Genomic DNA, 19208 nt, shown 5'->3' with positions numbered 1-19208 from the left:
AAATCTGTGGCACTTAAAATAATAAACATGGCAGACTTACGACAGACGAATGAGTTGTGGTGACACTGGTGTCTCAGGCGTCACTGCTCACTAGTGTGCTCATTTATTTGTACAACCACATCTAGAAAAGGAAAAATGTTTTCTGTGTGAAAAGCCCAAACCTTCCGTTGTTTACTGAGATTTTTATCTCGGAAGATTATAGGCCTGAAGGTAGATGTTTTAGGAAGTTGAAGGATGTGAATAGGGGTTTAAATGGTAAAAATTCTGCTTGTGACCCTCCTAGAATTTAAGGATGGTGCTAGATAGGAGCTGGGGTGAAACCCAGAAATGCGCTGGGAGAATAAATCCTTTCTTGCCTGAGAGAAGGAAAAAGGAGCAAACAGGACAAGGCTGCCAGCTTTCCTTCTTTTCCTTTCTCTCGTGAGCAAAAGGAGCACAATGTGTGTTAAACATCTCGAGCTGATGTATGGGAACAGTCTGAGAACCTCCACAGCAGCGTATATGCTCATAATTCTGTAGGTCCCTGTCATCCCTACAGGTGTTTTCCATGCTCTTAAATAGTAACACTGTGTAATGAGGTAAAAAGTAGAGGGTGTTAGTACAGCAATATTTGGGGAAGCAGCAGAATGAGCAGATTGCATTGAATCATTTGTTTTGCCATATGTTCTCGAAGCAGCTCCTGGCTACTGCAGGCTGCCTGCAGCTATTCTTACCAGCGAGGGGCTTTTGGCCACCTGTGTCCCCAGTGTCCCCGAGTCCTGAGGACCCCCCTCTCAATTGCCCATTATAAACTTCCTGTGTGATATCCACCGTGTTTCCTTTGCTCCAGAGGGATCCCTTCTCGTCGCCCTTCCTCCTGCACAGGTTGGGAGCACACACAGCTGTACCGGCTCGAGCACCGGCCTCAGGCCATCTGTTTCTGTCATTTCTTTGTGTCCATTAAATCTGTGGGCATTAAGCAGACCTTTGGTGCTGCAGAGGGGAAAAAAATATATATAGATACATATTTAGAAGAAGTAGGAAAAGCTTGCTGCTTTAAGGAGGTTTCACAACATCCACTTTAGGTCATCATCCTGGATCTATTAAATCGGTTCTTCCGGGAGGCGCTTGTTTTTCTTCCTTTACTATATAAGGAGTTTGTGCTTCTGACTTTGGGTTTCCTGAATCATGCTGAGGTTGGGCACAGAAGGTGCCTCGGTGCAGACGAGAGCAAACATGGTACAAACATGTAACAGCTATACAGGTCACAAACACAGGCACAGATCAGCTACAAGGGTCTATTGAGATTGCAAAGAGAGACATAGAAAATGGGGAAATGCCCAAATCAAGCCTTTCTACACACATTGGTTCAGCCTGCTTGTGAGTATGTGTGGTAATAGTCTTAAGTATTAATCATATGCTGAGTTTTTTATCAGCTCTTCTGGCTTATTCAGTGCACAAGCTGAACCAGTTCTGGGAGCTGTTTGGATCTGTGCAGTGAAATGGTTTATGTGCAGGGTTTGGGTTTCCTGCAAAAGCATAGAATGTGGGTACAGTCCCTGAATGCAGTCGGGGGAACTGGACTGTATTGTAACGCTCACCCAAATTCATGTTGCACAGGCTTTTTGGTGCCTGACTTTTTAGCCCTGGTGATTTTTTAATGTGGCTGGCACAGATAGTACCCCAGCTTTTCAGAAAGAATTGAAGAAACAATTTTCAGCCCAAAGCACTGCATTGATACACACTGAGGTCAGGAGCAGGTTTGGGACCCCTGGGTTCCGCACACAGTCTGTGCTACCGGAGTGAATGAGAGCCCCGGTACCAGTGTTAGGTTGTCATTGCTGTTTGAATTCAGCCAAAATATGTGTGATTTGGGGAATTCATACATCTACTCTCCCAAGCCGTGCAGCTGCAGGAGCAGGTATCTGATTTATAAGCCACACTACAGCAGTGTTTGGCTTCTCTTTCTGCAGACTGAGTGCTGCCTGCCTGGTTGTTGTCTTGACCTGACCACAGGCTCCTTTTTTGACTTGCTGAGCGATATCCTGTGCCCTGGTTATTGTGGAAGCCACCCTAGCAGAGGCTGTATTTGCACAGCACTGCAAATACAGGATTGTGAAATGCGCTAGGAAGCCCGAGGATGAAGTTGCTATATAAATATGACAAATGATTACCTGTGTCCGGAGGTAGGACTTGCAACATTCAAATTATGTTCTAAAATAGTCCTATGGGTTAAATTTCAATATACACTTTGGGGTGAGGTCTTCGTGCTGAAATAGAGAACAGCAAGTGACATACTTGCTCTCTTAGTGTGTATCTACTCAGTCTTCAGTTGTATTTTCATGCCTATGGGTTGTATTTAAGCAAAACATTCTTGCAGTTGTGCTCTCGGCAGCCTGCGCCACATCTGAATTCTAACCTGTATCTCTTTGTCTCCAGTACCCCCTTGGGTTCTTACTCCTCTCCCTCCACAGCTCTTCTGTCTCCCGTTCTTTCTTTCTCTGGTTTTTGTGAGCTGCCTGGCAGTGTGGATTGTTTGGAGTTCGGTCCATATGTATGCATGGAAACTTTTGTTTAAAAATTAATCTAGGCGTCTTCATATACTAGTCCTTCCAGGTGCCAGTCAATGAGATTGATAGTGATGAGATTCTTCCCAGCACCAAAAACCTAATCAAGACATGTTTTGTATTGATCCGGGGGAGGAAATGAGTGCTGCAGCGTGATTGAAGCCATCGCTCACTCTGTGACAGGATTCAGAGCGCGAGCGTGAAATAGGGCTGGAACCCAGACAGCTCCCTTGTTTGAAGGCACTTGTTGAGGGCGCCGCAGAGCCTTGCTCAGGTTCCAGAAAGATGGTGTGAGGCGTAAGTCATCCACCTGAGAAGAGGCAGTAAAAAGACTTTGGAAGATAAGCTGGATTTTTTTCCACCCTTTTGAATTTGTGCCTGAGATGAGCAGAGGCACACACACCACTGTCCTCTCTCCGCATTGTGGCGGTGCCTGTTGCTCTCTGGTGCCATTTGTTTTTCTCCCAGTATTCTCACTCGGATACGGTATGTTCCCCCCGATGGGGACTAATCAGATGGCCATTTGTTAGGGACATTTTCCAGGAAGCCGAGTTCGGCTGGGCAAAAGCAACATTTGTTGTATATACTAATTGGAAACAAATTTACAAAAATTCTGTTTGCCAGAAATAATTCTGGCGAGTACAGAAAATTTAACAACATCCAACAAGTGCTATTCTTTCAGCTCTAGTCTTATGCATCACCAAACAAATAAATTATGAAAAAATAACTTACGAAAGGCAATGAATGTCACTGCATTTCCTGTATTTTATTTGCTGTGATTTTTCTAGTCTCTTCCAGTTCTTTCAGCTGCTTTAATCAGGATGCTGGTGGGAAAAATCATCCGCATCATGTGTGTTCTGCTGCGTTAGTGACTGCAGTGGTGCAGTTACACCTTGTGGGTGGTGGAGCAGCCTCTCGGGGCAGGGTGGGAGCTTTACCCTGTGCACCAAGTCAAACTGAGTTGATGTGGAAGTAGAAGAGCTTGTGGTGTGATGGATGGAGTGGAGAACTCGGAGCTGGGAAACCCTGACTCCTGTGCCCTTGCCGTGGCCTTGCTGCATGATACAGCGATGTCATTTGGTTACCAATTGTTTTTAAACCAGTGGCAACCCATTTTTTATTTCACGATGAGCAATAAATATGGCCATAATTTTGAATTCCCAGGCAGTAACAGGTATCATTGATGCCTAATTGCTGGAGTGCCTCGACGCAATCACCTCGGCTGCCGGCTGGAATCAGCAGCCCTGCACGAGAGCAGGCAGAGTAACAGACTCCTTGTCTCCCCACCTGCGAAAGGGAATAAAAATTCCTGCTTTTGCCTTTAGGTTGCTTTGAGGCTTTCTTGTTCAGTGCTTGTACTTTTTTATTTTCATTGTGCCATGGAATTATATGTATGTTAAAAGCGTAATGCTCCAGAAGAGCCAGTCAGAAGGATGAAGAGGGGGTTGGTGTGCCGTCTCTGCTGTCTCCCTTCTCTCCTTTGGGAGTTCTCCTCACACAGTGGTCGCTGTGGGGTAACGAGCTGGTGGTTAAACACATGCCCATAGCGGTAATTGAATGCTAATCCGTAACCGCCACAGCACTGATTGTAAATTCGCCTCTCTCTCTCAGGTTTAGTACTTTAAGGTTTAAGGGCAAGTTGGCATAACAGAGAAGAATGTGAGGTGGATTTCAAAGCTCCATCCAGCTCTCCACAAATGCTTTTTGAGGTTTTAGGACCTGGCAAACTCTGCTTAATGATGATGTCTTGGCATAACTATCTGAAGAAGCCATTATGCTACAGACACCGATGTTTTAATCTTTTGAGGCCCTCTGACCTGTTAAATATGCCTGTGATCTATAAATGTGTAATGCAGCCCCTGGTCTTTGAAATCATCTCTCCTTTTGTGCAAGGGACTGTTCTGAAGATCAGAAGCCTGTAAACTTCTTATCCATTTCCAGTGGGAAAGAAGGGAGTTGCTGAAAAAGTCCTTTGACCTCCTGGCATGACGAGGTTCCCCAATCTTCCCCAGTCTCTCATTTTCTTTCTGATTTAAATGTCCATACTTCTCACTTTCTGTAAGCGTCGTTGTGGCACCATCTGGCTGATGGTTTGCCAGTGTCCTGCTCGCTCAGTAGTATGGCTGTAGGATGAAGTCCAGTGCTCTTGGCATGCTTGTAAATGGCTTATTTTGTATTTTTTTTCGGCAAAGTAGGTCATTGTAGGAAGAGCTGCAACTGGATCTGGGGAGGGAAGCGGTTGCTATTGGATTGTGTGGCTGCTTCTGTGACATTTGGCGGTGCAGGCGTCCCGTCCCAGCTGCCTCTGCCACTTTGGGGTCCCGAGGACGAGCGGGCGTTTGGAATTACAGCTGCTGCTCCTCATCCTCCTCCAACACCTTCCTCCGTCCCCGGGCTCCTCTGGTGACAGCGGGGTGACCTTGGGGGGCTGGCAGCTGCCAGAGCTTCGCTCTCTGGCATGGAAAGGCTTGTGGAAAACTCGAGTGACCCATACATTTCGGGGGGGAGAGGATTGTTTTCTGTTCTTCAGCTGCAATAAATAAAAGTTAGAGGAAAACTAATGACTGCGGCCAGGGATGGTGGCTCTGCCTCTGGGGAGCTGGTAGTTAACACTGACAGATTAGATGAGTGAGTTCGATTCCTTGTTCAGCTTGAGTTGTGCTCAGCTAAACTGATTGATTGTCCCTGTATTTGCAAAAAAGTGAAAAATAAAGCTGGAGTGTGTCATTTTTTTATTGGCATCTTGTCTAAGCTGAGCATCTTGCTCAGACTTTGAAGAAGTTTTTGGTAGCGTCATTAATGTCAGTTCTGTGGAAGAAATGCCTTCGAAAAGTGAAATTTAGCAATCTGCTGAAGTCTTTGCTAAATAGCTAGTTAAATTATAGTGGGCATCTGTGTAACGAGAGTGCAATAATCCTGCTCTTTGTTCTAAGCAAACTTTGAGGCTTTGAGGTAGGGAAACAGGCAACCGTTTGCTGTCAAGCCAGCAGTCTGTTACCCGAGGCATCCTTTGCTTGTTCCGATTCTTTTTTAATATCAGTGAGAGCCTGGCCAAGTGTTTTACCCCGCGATGCCCTGGCGCTTTCAGCTCTCCCCGCGCTCCCTCGCTGGAGCTGGGCTCTGCTCATCGCAGGTCACAAACTGGCCGGGACGCAGGTGCTGATGGTGTGACCAGGCTGAGAACGGCGTCCCTCCTACCAACTGTGGCTTGTCTGAGGGGAACCCAGGGTGGCTGTTTGTCACCGCAGCCCGGCACCGGCTCTGCCCAGGGTCCAATGTCACAAAGGGAAGCAGGGCAGCTTGAATCGCCAGCAGTACAGCGTTAGGCACTGAAATGCACCAGAAACATCTATGTGTTCAGTTTCTTTCCATGACTTAGTGGAGGGAACAGACACCGGCACCTGGTAGATGGTGACTCCTGGAACCTCTCCATTCAAGTTGCCTCTGACTGAGCCCTGGATAAAGCCAAGCCTTTACCGGGGCAAGTTCTTTCCCGTGGGATGGATGGGCTACGGGGATTGCAGATGGAGAGGGGTGGGGAGAACAGAGTTTAAACCTTACAAATCACCTCTTTGTGGGTTCACACTCCGTAAGAGTTGCTAGAATGAACAATTACAAGAGTGAAAATGCTCTATGTAAAAAAAAAAAAAAATAGTAGTATGTAAATGGAACAAAATCCACCTTGCATTTTAAAGGAGATCTGTGTTAAACAAATTGCAGGCTTCGTTTGAAGCTTTAGGAATTTCCATCACTAGTTCATGCCTCTTAGTAGCGGGATTCTGGTGTTTGTGTGATAAGATGAAGGCTGTAGCATGCAATTTTAATTTGTGAGGAACAAGCTATTCATTATTCCAGATTATTTCTGCTTTGAAACATAGGGTTAATGAGCATATATCAAGGCTCTGTAGTTTAGTGCAACTACTACAGTTCATCCAATTTAGAGAGACAAAAAGAAATAAAAGGCAAGTGGAATCAGGACAAGGAAATTATACAGATGTGTGAATGACAGCTTCTGAATGCTTAGTGTGAAAATTCTCTTCAGGGTTCGTGCAGATCCTCAAGGGATGGGGCATTTGGAAATGATTAGCTCTTCAGGCAGCAAAGCCCTCTTCCTTGCAGTCATGGCAACGCCTCCGGAGCTCTGCCCCTTCCCATCTCCCGCACCTTGGCAACAGGAGCGCCCCAGGTTCTTAACCGACTGCTGGTGGGCTCTTCAGCTGCCCAGTACAAATTCCGAGTTAAGGTGGCCTTTGCAGAGGTAGTGACCCATTTTGGCTGGTGAGAAAGGAGAGCTGAGGAAGCAGATACTCACCTGGCTGGGTTGGTCTTTCCCCTCAGGTCTCGGGATGCAGCAAGAGAGATTAATTTTGGCTGGTTTGGAGCCACCCTTGCTGGCGAAAAGGCAACTAAAATTGGCTCAGTTAATACTTAAAAGGAGAACAAGATAAAATCTTTATTTCTTTTAGAACTTTGTATTAAGGACTTTGGTTTTTTTTAATTTTATATTCCTTTCTTTAGTGTTTTCCCAGTATCCGTGATTTCACAATCAGCCTCTGGTCACTGCTGTGTTTGCATGCTCATAGCAGCAATCTCTTTTCAGTTCTGAAATTTGTGCGGGCCTAGTAACTGGTGGAGTACTGGTATTTTCATGTAGTGTGTTACCTAAATGGAGACTTAAACATAATTAGAAAACCATTGGACTGTTTCCCCATTAAACATACATGTCTGAGTGCCAAGCGAAGCATTTGTGCCTTCTCCTGGGATAGCTACTCTTCTGCATTCCTCTCTCAAACCCTTCATTAAAATTTCACCACTTGTCTTGGGTGTGAATTTTCAACAGTTGAAAGACAAGTTATCTGGCATCTTCCAAATAAATGGGGAGCATGCTTGGAGCAGCAGGCTTATTTTGGTGTAAGTAAGGGGTTTTTTTTCTTACTGTTTGTCATTCAGAGAGAGAATTGTCTTTAAATTGAAGGATGTCATACAGAGACACTGCGTTCACTTTTGTGGTCCCAATTGACTGAAGAAAAGGCGGATTTCTCAGGGCTGTCCTACCACACTCTTTGGAGAGAAAGGCCTTCCACAATTTTTAAATTTGACTTCTTAACACTATCACCACATCCTTCTCAGAAGATACCGCAGTGGATTTAAAACGTAATCTTTTTTTTCTGTCGGTGGCTTTCAGATCAACAGATTACCAAATTAAAGTGGCATTTTTCCCTTGACTTTCTTGCATATATGTCTTGCATATAAGTCATAGTCAGCAGATTAAAACAATTTAAATCCTTTCCTGCTTAACGTAAAAGGAATGAAGAGGGCAAGTCAGCTGCTGCTGGTGAGGTCCATTGGAGACAGGAGCAGCCAGGGGCACAGGGAGAGCCTGGAGGCCGTTGGCAGCGAGGAGGCAATGAGAAGCCTCCTGCCCTTCTGCATTTCCAGGTGCCCTGAAATCCCTTCCTCCCTTCGAAACGGTGTGAGGCAAGTGCTGTGGAGGATGTTTCTGAAGAAGCAGACAGTTCCGCATTCCACAACTGCCGGTCCGACACCTTCCACAAGATCTTACACTCAAATAATAAAGTCAGGTTTGTTTACACGTATTTCTCATCAGTCTTTGTAGTTGGGACAAAGACTTCGAAGACTGGCTGTGTTTGTGTGGTCAGTGCAGAATTTAACTGTTACTCAGGACCTACACCTTCCCCACAAACCCCAAGCCTTTTCTCCTGCGTTGGACAGGACGCTGCTTAAAAACGTCCCTGACATGTGCTTGGCAGCATGAGATTTGGCAAGAACATTAACTGCTTCGAATAAATCAGATAATCTGAGCTAGATATTCTAGATCAACTGCCTGACTGAAACTGGGGTTTATTACTGATTGAATGCAAACCTTTTTATTTGTGTCTGCTAAAAAGCACCGTAAAAAGGTAATGGTAACGTTGCTAAGGAACGGCTTACCTGCCAAATGTGTCTGTGTGATGCAGGAGGTGGCCATGGGAACCAATTCGGTGGCAATTATTTAAAGAAAACCTTGCAGTGAAATGATTATTGCATGTGTACTAAATATTTCTGCGGTTGTATTTGAAAAGCTTTTTTCTGGGAAAAGATGTAATAACTAGAAATCCATTTAGAGAGAAGGGTCAGTGTAGGTCCTACATAAAAAATACATTACTAGAGCCACTTTTTTTGATGTATATTTTACAAATGATGTTTTGAAAGTAAATAGGAAATCTGTACCGGGTTATCAGCGCCGTGCGGATTGAAAGCGGTTTGGTATGTATTCCTGGGGGACTCAGTCTTTTGCCTGATTTCATTTTTCTTAAAAAATTAATTACAGGTTGCTGTATTCCCCCCAGAGAACTTATTAACTATGTCTCACTCTCCAAAGAGTGCTTGGTTCTCATGAGATAAAGTGCCTTAGGCTAAAAGCTGCTGATTGCATTTCTGATTCATAAAGAAATTTTTTAAACTTGTTTCCTCCTTAGTGGCATTTTTTATGAGTGATAACTAATAGCACTGTGTTAGCATCAAGGCTGCTACGATATTGTCTATTAAGGAAGCGTATGCTGCAGGAATGATACTTCAGGGGTTGAATTTTACTGGAAAGGTTATGGACAAAGATTATTTCCAAGCATATATGACCAAGTCAAAGAAAAATTTTCAAATTTGCTATAAACATTGAAACTGTAGGAAAAGCTCCTATTGCTTGAAACAATTTTTATGGATTATATTTACTTAGGAGTTGCCCTCAGGATGCTACCAAAATAAATGTCCTAGTGACATTCTACCATAAAAACTATTATGGTACCATTACCATTTTAACCCAGTAATTAATTGTATAGGAAATGTGAGATAACAGCTGGTGTGAGATTGCGTTAGAATTTGTTTATTTTTCCAGTTCTGGCCCAGCTGATAGCTGTCATCTATATCTGTGTAGAGTAATTAAGAAGGAATCATTATAAAAAATTTATAATCACAGGTAGACTTTGTTTGGATAATTAGGAGACATTTCAGTGTCAATAAAGAGGAGCAAGAATGATTGTGTTTCAGATGAGAAAATACAGAAAATTGCAGTTCTGTATGGTTCCAGATGAATACTTGTGTGGATCTGCTTTTAAAAAGACAGAGATTATTTCATCCAGGAATGACTGCAGTTGGGCTTGCCTTGTTTTTTCGCTCTCAAGTCCGTTCAGGTTGCACGGCTCGGTCTCTGTTGCTGCGGCTCTTGGGGCACGAGTGATGTCGTGGCAACTGAAGGCAATCGGGGTCTTTTTCTGAAACTGGCTTCAAGTCCCGTGGGTGCTGATGTACAGACGCTGCTGCTCCTGCTGGGGCTCGGTGGGCAGGGATGAACGACAATACGGGTGTTTTCAAGGCCTGGGACAACTCAGGTTAGTTAGGTGTATTCTTTTGTAAAACCAGAATATATTTATGTACATAGTCCAGAGTGGGGCTGGAAAACATGTCCAAGTACGGAAAACAGGCTGGTTTGTACTTGTATTTGTAAGTGTGAAGGTGTTTCAGTATTGCAGAGAAGAGAATCTCTACAATTACCATGGAAGGATAGTTAGGGAGACAGTAAAGTTTTTTGGAAGGTACTGTTTGAATGCCAGGGCTCATAAATTCAAATAATCTGCACTGTTGGCAGAGGACACCTTTAATTTGCACTGTAAAAAAACCTCTATGGCCTGGTGACTTGTGGGGCTGGTCCCGTTCTTAGTTACAAGTGGTGAGGAGGACAGAACGCTTCTCTCCCAGTTAGCTTCAATGTGCTCACTTTGAAATAGTGGAGCAGAGAAGTCAGGTTCTTTCTCACTCCAGGAAATGAACCTTTTCCAGTGCTAAAGTCCCCTTTGGAGCAGGATTAGGACACGCTGCTGGAACTAAGTTACTTGAAAGCCTCAGAGCTTACCTGCTTTCACCATCCTTATGTCTTCTGGGAGCTCAGGTTGTCTGAGCTACTGTTCAACACTTCTTTGTGCTAATTGGAAGGTCTGGCTTTAATTTATTTAACACAAAGCATGTCTCTGCAGTATACTCTAAAAGAGCATATATTATATCTTTTTTCTGTAGACAGACTCGTTCCTCTTCAAGAGTCCTGCGTGATTGTTTCTTTGTAAGGCACAAATGAAAAGTGATTCTTCTAAACAGCGTAGGGACCAATTTGATTGTCTGAAGGTATTGCCTAATTAAAACTTCCATTTGTCTTTTCAGACACCCCGAACATGTGAAAACTTTATCAAGTTGTGCAAGAAGAACTATTATGATGGAACAATTTTTCACAGATCCATTCGTAATTTTGTGGTGAGTATTGAACAAATCCTGTGTAATGCACAATATGTGATGTCCTCAAAATAGATAGCTTAATTCCATTTTAGTTTCTTCCACACATGGCAACCTGTATGGTTGTATTAAATGTGTATTAAATACACCATCAGAGCTAGGGTTGTCCTAACAGTAATTTGTACTTACTAGTCTTACTAAGTACTGTTTCTGCCTAATACTGTCACTTGGAGCATCACTCCGTTTGTCAGTGCTTTTGCAGCTGAATTTCTGATTCGGGTGGCGGTCGTTACTGTCAGCTCACCCTTCCTTGAGCGTGCCCAGGGCTGGGAGCCCAGGCTTCCCTTGGGAAGGACTTAGAAAAGAAAGTTGACTTTGGTAGTCAAAGATCTTTATTTACATGGGTACAGTCCAGGCAGCGTAGGATATTGTAGCTGTCCTCTCATTTCCTTTCAGAATTAACAGCCTGACCTTGAAGGCAGTGCATCTCTTTCAGGGGACGTCACTGAATGTTACATTCCATCGTGTCATCCTAAAAAAAGTTGTTTTTCTTTTGACAGCACTGTATATCTCAGTTCATAGTCAAACTCACAATTAAAATTGTGCTTGTGTGCTGTTACTGTGGAGCTAGTCATGGCACACTCCCTTTACTGGCATTAAAATAGAGAATATTGTTTCTGTAGATCCTTCATATATATAAATATAGTGATTAATTATGTTGCTGAAAGATTGGTTTCAGGTGGGGATTTTTCCTCCTACAGATAGTGAGGGGGATACTGGGAAATGCAGATCCAGATACAGAAAATACTCCATATTCCCTCATTTCTTGCCTTCCCATCAGGTGGAGGATCGGTAGCAAAATGGAAAGACTTTTCATTTCCAAAAGCAATACATCATCAGTTAAAAAGCAGGTTATGACCCAGCATGTAACAGAAAGGATGACCCAGTTAACCCATTTGATACTGTTTATTTTCCCTATTTACCCACAAGAGACCTATCATTTTCATAAAACTGTCATTCTGCTCCTGGGTAAGTGATGTAGGAGATGACAGGAGCTGATAAAAGAAGCTCCAAATAAGTAGTAATGGTTTCCTTGTTGCTGACTTGTCAACATGACACAACATGGAAGGAAGCAAATTGAGCAGAATTGGCTTTTATGGCTTGCATTTAATGTCTTTCACACATATATAGATATGTAACCTATTGATTTTATTGAAATTCTGCAGATCCAAGGAGGTGATCCGACTGGAACAGGAACAGGTAAGGTTGTTTGAATCAAGTAAACTGTTTTCACTTCATGTGCTGTGTTATTATGTTTGATTACAGGCACCTTGTAGATTAAAATTCTCTAAATGACGGTACGTGGTACATTGTGAGTATTTCTACTTTAAAGCCTAGGTTTTATTGCTATATTTTTATGACTGTTTTAACAATGCTCAAAATTTCATCTGATATATTCTCAGTCTAAAACTTGGGCACTCTTCCATGTAGAATTCTTGTTGGGTCTTTGCTTCCTTTTTCTTCCAGAAAATAAATAAATAAAAATTATAATGATTTTACAGCTGGCCTTCCAGGGCAAAGAACAAAGGAAGAAACACATTCATGCAAAGTTGCTTTCAAATTTTGCGTTAATGGAATACTTGAGACCTGCCTGGGAACTGGTGGATGGCCAGATACTATCTGCTCTCCCAGCTAGCTGCCTTGTAAAGCCCAAGCTGCTCTTTTTCTAGCTTTTAGGGCTCACTGTTACTAAAGTCTCCTGCCTGTTCTTTCTCCCCTAGTTGGAGATCCACATGGTAGTTGTATCAGAAACAGTCAGGAGACGTAGTAGCTGAAGAGTCCTCAGAGCATTGCCCACCCCAGTAGATATGTCATGTCATAGCTCTGGTTGCTGCTGTAAATTTGCTTGTTTTCCACTTGCACCTTTTATTCACCCCCTTGTAGATGTCACCAGCCTCCACAGCTCCTCCTGGCCTGGTCCTGTGGGGTTTGGTGCATCTTTATTCTGGCTCAGATGTGTCACTTGTATGTGCAAACTCTATACTCTGTGTGTGCTCACAGGTCATCCAAAAAAGGTGTCTTCGTAGTTGTTAAATACTTTAGCTCTATCTACTTTCTAGATAATGTTTGTGTGAGCTGCCCAACAGCTTTTCTTCTGCCTCATACGATAATCAATAGCTGCATACTCTAAAGGTTCTGTGTTTTGATGGCCAAAGGCCATTAACAAGATTTGTTACTGTATATGCTTGGACTGTCAAAAGAAATGTGATTTGATTTTGTTGTAAGGAAAGTTTCGGTTCGAATCCCAAAAGACATAATTAGGGACATCTTTTAAAATGAGAAATTAAAGAGGTGTCAGGAGACGGGAGAAATTTAATGGGTTGACTCAGACACCTTTCACCCTTGTAGGGTGGCGTTCGGATCCTGCTGTGGAATGAAAATGAACTTGCTGGTGTCGTTCTTGTTGCTGTTTGTGCCAGTGGTGGGAGTATTGTGAGCACAAAAAGGAGAGTGTACACTCAAATATATATGAATGTTGCAGATTTTTAGCGACTGTTTGCAGTTAGTGGAGTCCAAACGATGCAGCTGTCTTCTTTGCAACTGAATGGGGTTTGTTTTTTGAAGACAGCTGAATTTTAGATACCCTTACTTAATCACTTATTGAAGATGATAATATCGTAAGAAAATGTTGTAAGTGGACAGGCTGGTGGGCTACTGGATTTCTCTTGAGCTGTCAAGCCTGTGTGTTTAATACTTACTTAAATGGAGCGACTTAGGCAGTTCAGAGAGTGCAAGTGGCCTGTCGGGATTTGTTCCTGAGCACCGGTAGATCCTGGGCATGTGGACGTGAGGTGGAGATTTCCCGTGCACAGCCAGAGCCACGTGCTGTGAGAAGGTGGCCAGACCCACGGTCCTGCTGGATTTATCTCCTCTCCAGCAGCGTGGCCAGAGGCCAGGCACAGCTCAGCGGCGAAGAGCGATGCTTCCCAGGCCCCTGGGAGTAAGCATTTCAGTCCATTGGTTTGTGTGTTATTGATGTGATCACAAGCATTTGTGTTAGGAAAGCTTTGCAGCAAAGCACTGGGATTCAGTACTTTGTAGCTTTTTTACCTGGGTCTGGTATGCTATTTGCAGTGTAAATTCCCTTTTTTATTTCTTTTGGCACTTGGAAGGAATTCCAGTATTTCTTTGACTCACAGCTACTTAGAAAAAAAAAAAAAAAAGAGATGCATCTTTGAAAGCTAGAAAGTCCATGAAACTTAATAGCCTTCAGAGGTTTACGGGGGGAGTAAATAGCTTGACTTTTGTAATATCAGAGAAGCATATGAGAGTAGAATAGGGCTTTCTTCCCAGATATTTCAGTTGGCAATAGGGAAGACTATTCGGAGGTTACCTTCTAAACATCAGTATTTTAAACTGCCAGAATTGTTTCTGTTAGAGCCTTTTGTAGACAGACTTCAGAAAAAAAAGAACATTCTTTGTTTCCTCTTCCACATAGAAACTTCTGCTTTAACTGAATTTTCTGGCTAAGGGATTTGGGCTGGTTTTTTGTTTGTTTAAAAAAACCCCACACCTCTTCCAGTCTGATAGGTGGAAGGTGCAATAAGCCTGCATATAGTTTTGTTTTGTTATGTTTATTTAGTTATTCCTGTTCATCAGCTCAGGAACTAGAACAGACTTGTTCAGAAACCTTCCCACCACTTGGTTGCTGCCGTCTGACGTTCAGCCCATGTTCAGCAGCAGGTGTGGGGTTATGGTTGTACCCCCCAAACCCTGCTCTGCCAACCGAGCCCAGGACTGTTGGGCCTATGGGTGGGTTTGGGCACCCTCGGTACAACGTGACGTACGGGGTGTCATACGTCCCTGGGCTGCAGCCGGGCTCTCGGCTGACCGGGTTACGCCTCTTGTGTTCTGGGAACATCTCCCAGGTGGAAAATGCCGAGCTGGTTGTCACCATCCGCTGCCGCGGCTGAACAGCCTGTCTGTAAGCAGCGCTGAGCCTCGTTTCTTTTGTATTCGTTATGCAGCACCCCAATGTGTCCTTCTTAAGCTGTGATAATTGTGACCCAGCAGACATGGGAAGGACAGTCGATTCCTGGTACTCGGCAGTTAACCTTGAGATGGAGGAGGGTAGAAATTAGCACTATGGCATCAAGAAGTTGAGATACACAGTGGGAAAAGAGTGGGGAATGGAGTTTTACCTTGGCTCAGCTGGCAGCGCGTTGCCCAGGCACTTAGATACACGGTCCTGTGAGGCTGACACTGATTTAGAGGACCAGACTCATTTTCTACAGCCTTCAACTTCATGTTTCATAAGACTACTGGGAGAAATGTTATTGTGCTGCAGCAGCTTATTTCTTTTCTAACAAAATAACCTCCCATAGAGGCAGTATTCAGAGCAATAAGCTGAGTCATGGTCATTCTTTGTAATGATTAATTCTCTGAAAATGAGTTTTAGATTTGTGATGTATCCTGCTGTTCATAACAACTAAGTGGTTGAACATTGTGAGTAATTCTGGCTAACTCATGCTAGTGCAAGTGGAGCAGCTGCTCTGCATTTTCAGTGTTCCAAATAATATAAGAAAATTTGCATGTTGGAAAAATAGGTTTAATATCTTAACCCTTTTGTATGAAAAAGGGAAAATATACACAAAGCGTTACATTTTCAAAGGCACAGGCATTTTTCAGCTACTCTTTACTTGCAACCTGTTGGAGGGTCTCATGAACGGGCTTCTGTGTGTCTCTGTCTGTTTAGGAATGCAGGAGGACACAAAGGAGGCAAATAATCACTATAAAAGTCCGAGGTAAAACGCCGGTGGCAGATGGGGGTTGGGTTTTGGTGGGCAGCCAGCAGAGCTCCCCAGTGGCAGTAGCGAAGGGCCGTGGACAGACTCGGTCACTTCTACACTGTGATTTCCGAACAAGGCAAATTCCCAAAACGTACCCAGTTCCAGAGGCCCTTTTCTTGCATGGTTGAAGCTCAGCAAAAGGACAGGAGCGAGAGCTTTTTATCCCGCAATACACTGCTTTTAGATGGCAGCCCCGCCTGAAACCCAGCCGCTGGTTCGTGGCGTTCACGGTGCCGTGCCCTCTTGTCTGGACGGGGAGAAGCACTCTCTGGCTGAGCTAAGGCTTTCGTATCTGCAAAATGATTCAAGAATCTCACTTGGAAAGCTCTACAGAAGTGTCAGATGTTATTATGTACCTCGGTGTTCCAAATGACAAGAAGAAAATTACAGAAAGTAAGCCATCATTTTTGTGAATCAGAGCCCTCCCACTTCCTTACCACTGCTTAGCAATTTTTATGCCAGAAAAAGGAAGGATTTATTTAAAATCACAATTGTCATGAATGATGGTTCCCAGCCCACACCTGGTTCTCGGAATGCTACATTTCTGAAGCTTTAGGTGCATCTCTCAGCTCTGTGCACAAAAGTTGTACAGCTTCTGTAATTTTACCCAAAAAATTATTTTCTGAAAAAAATCCTTTAGAAGGAGCAAAGACTACCAAAGAGTAAGCTGTTTTAGTTCAAAAGGCAATCTGAGAACGTGCCTTTTTCCTGTATAGTTGCTAATGTGTGGTTGCTTCAGATGTCACTGTAGATCTGTTCACCTTTTCACCATCAGCACGAGGTGCAGATACGAGACTGACCAGCTCACTGTGCTTCAGTTACAGGCTGCATGTATCTGGCCACTCTGGGTGGCCATGGAAATGATGAATGCAGTCTCGTTTTTTCTGTGAGCTGCGTGGTGTGAGAATTAGGCAAACACCTCTTTAATTTCAGAGAATTTTTCTCTTTTATTAAAAATGTGGGGAAGTGGTTCCCAGCTGCCTCCAGCTTTGAGTATTGGGTGTCGGAGCAGGCAGGTGGCTCTTATTTCACAGAATTGTGCAAAAACCTCCTCCCAGCCCCTGAAGGCTTTCACCTTCCTCTTGGAGGAGGATTTGGTGAATATGAGGAGCAGCCTTCTCTCTTTGTGGCATCTACTGGGGGTGTAAGGTGAGGGCTAGAGCCAGGCTGAGGGATGGTCCCACCTCCCCTGTCCACGTCCCTTCTGCTCCCAGGAAATGGGGAAGATGGGAATGCACACACTAAACTCTGCTGGGTACTGACAAATGCCTCCTAATTACTACCACTAGGTCTGGAGCCTGTGAGTTGTTTTCCCAAGTTTACATTGAGCTCTACCATAGGGAGTAAAAGGTAAGGATCTAAACTGCCTGTTGCAGATGCCGCTGGCTGCGCATTGGCACTGTGCTGCCGTGGCAGTAGACTAACGAGGGATCTGTACTTAATCTTCAGCGAGAAAGTGGTTCTGGGTTTCAGTAATTAAAAAAATGTATATATTTAACTCGCCATCTTCTGGCTTGCTCTGTCTGGTCCTGCTGCAAGCAGACACTTGAACCCTGGAATGATTCCAGGGGTTAGCAGGAGTTTTTGACAGACAGCACAGTCAGGCTGTTTTTAACATAAGGAAAATACATTTCCTTTTAACATAAGGAAAATACAGTTTCTTCTTTTTTTTTTTTTTTTTTAGTATTCTTAAATTAAAAATTGGAGGTTTTTTTCTTTAAAAAAAACCAACAAAAGCCAAACTGTCCCTGCAGTGCTGTCTCGCTGCCTTTGCAGTGTCCCAGTGGCTGCTGCCAGGCCTCTGTGGACACTTCAGCCATGTCCTGCACGGGACGCTTGGCCCTGAGGCCAGTGCTGCCCAGGCCATTCCCGTTCTTTCTGCAGCTCCTGGCAGAGGGATGAGCCTCGGAACAGCTGTAGGAAGGGGAGGCAGGCTCTGGGTCTCATCCCATAACCGTTGACTAAAATATTAGCACTTATTTCCAGGGAACTGGAATGAACCAAAGCGAGCCTTCATACATATGAGATTAGTTCTGACCTGCAGTGTATGATCTGAAATGGAATCATACAAAAATAAATACTCCAAAACCTAAAAGTTATTGCTCATTTCTCCTGTCTGCAAGCTCTTGGGTCTGGGTGCTTGTTGTGCCAGAAAGAGAGAATCTCTCTGTCACTCACAATTTTTCCTCTTCCCCTTTGAATTATTTTTTTGACCAGCGAAGGCTTCAGGGCTGATTCCACCCTCTCTCGGCAGCGCGGTGGCTCCAGCACCAGCTGAAAGCGCACGGGGGGTGTAACGGAGCCAGGGGTTTGCCCCCCTTGCTGCTGCATAACCATCCTGATGGGATGTGCTCGGGTTGGTGTTACCATCTGAGAATTTCTAACAGCAAACACTCCTGGAGGTCAGGACTCACAGCAAGTGAAGCTGTGGCTGCCCCATCCCTGGAGGGGTTCAAGGCCAGGTCGGACAGGGCTTGGAGCGACCTGGTCTGGTGGGAGGTGTCCCTGCCCAGGGCGGGGGGTGGCACTGGGGGGGCTTTCTAATGGGTTGAACGCTTTGGATTTGGCTGGAATAGTTGTGGTTTGGATCCATCTTCTTACCAGTAGAGCTGGCTGCAGCTGTACCGTAGCCCTTTTCACCCAGTGCTGGAAGAGGTTGGATGTGGGATCCAGCTGATGTAATTTAGCTGATCTTAAAATATTCAATAGCCAAAGATTGCTGAAGTAATCACTCCTCTGCTCCTGATCACAGAAAATCCCTCCAGGGTTTGTCCCCTTTTGCTGCCTCTTGTCAAATTGCAGAGCAGGCACCACTCAACTCTATTAATAGGTCTTTTGAACATGATTAATTGGGTTTTTAAGTGGGTCAGTTTCTGCCGAAATTTCTTGCTGACGTAGTGCCACTTGCACTGGCAGCTCCCCACTGTCCCCCTGGGATGCTCTGTTTTCGTGGCATCACCTGAAACTCTTTCCTCTTGTGATTTTCTGCATGAGGTTTTTAGCAGGAGCCTGTTTTATTCCCCGGTTTTCTTTGCCGCTCACCTGCGGCAGGGAACCCGCTGTGCCGTGTCGCGTTGCAGACGGCCACGGAGCACTCGGGTCCCTCACTGCCCTCCTGCCTCATCCGGGGACGCGGCTCCTCCGGAGGGTTCTCCAGCCGGTTCTGCAGATGGACCAGGCTTGCTGCCTCTTCCTATAGTTTTGTTTGGTTTATTTTTAATGCTATCCTAAGGTGAAATATTTTTTCATGGTTTGTCAAACAAGATTATGGATTTGACTGTAAAACTATGACTCATCTCAGCCTTCGTTTTTCTTATTAAGAATGGTCCTGGAGGAAAGTGCAAATGAAAATGTCAGCTCTGTCATAAATAATGTACAAATGACAGCCGGGGGGGTGGCTCCCAGGCCCCCGTTCTAGCCACAGGCATGGAAAAGAAACCCATTTTGGAGGGCTGGGTCTGCCGTTTGTGCAAAGTTCTATCATCCTTTTGACTTCATTGCATTAAGTGTTTACATCATCCAGGTATTAAGCATT

General features: G+C 44.3%; 1 protein-coding gene across 1 annotated transcript in view; it reads left to right on the top strand.

Annotated features, from left to right (window-relative positions):
• The window catches only part of PPIL2 (peptidylprolyl isomerase like 2), a 66894-nt gene that overhangs the window by 31512 nt on the left and 16174 nt on the right, over positions 1-19208 (top strand). The window contains exons 13-14 of the mRNA XM_074159480.1: positions 10755-10844; positions 12050-12083. Coding sequence (XP_074015581.1) covers positions 10755-10844; positions 12050-12083 — 124 coding nt within the window. The remainder of the gene's footprint in view (positions 1-10754; positions 10845-12049; positions 12084-19208) is intronic.

This window comes from Numenius arquata, chromosome 16 (genome assembly GCF_964106895.1).
Source record: "Numenius arquata chromosome 16, bNumArq3.hap1.1, whole genome shotgun sequence".
Lineage (NCBI taxonomy): Eukaryota > Metazoa > Chordata > Aves > Charadriiformes > Scolopacidae > Numenius > Numenius arquata.
This window is presented reverse-complemented; position numbering and strand designations above follow the sequence as displayed.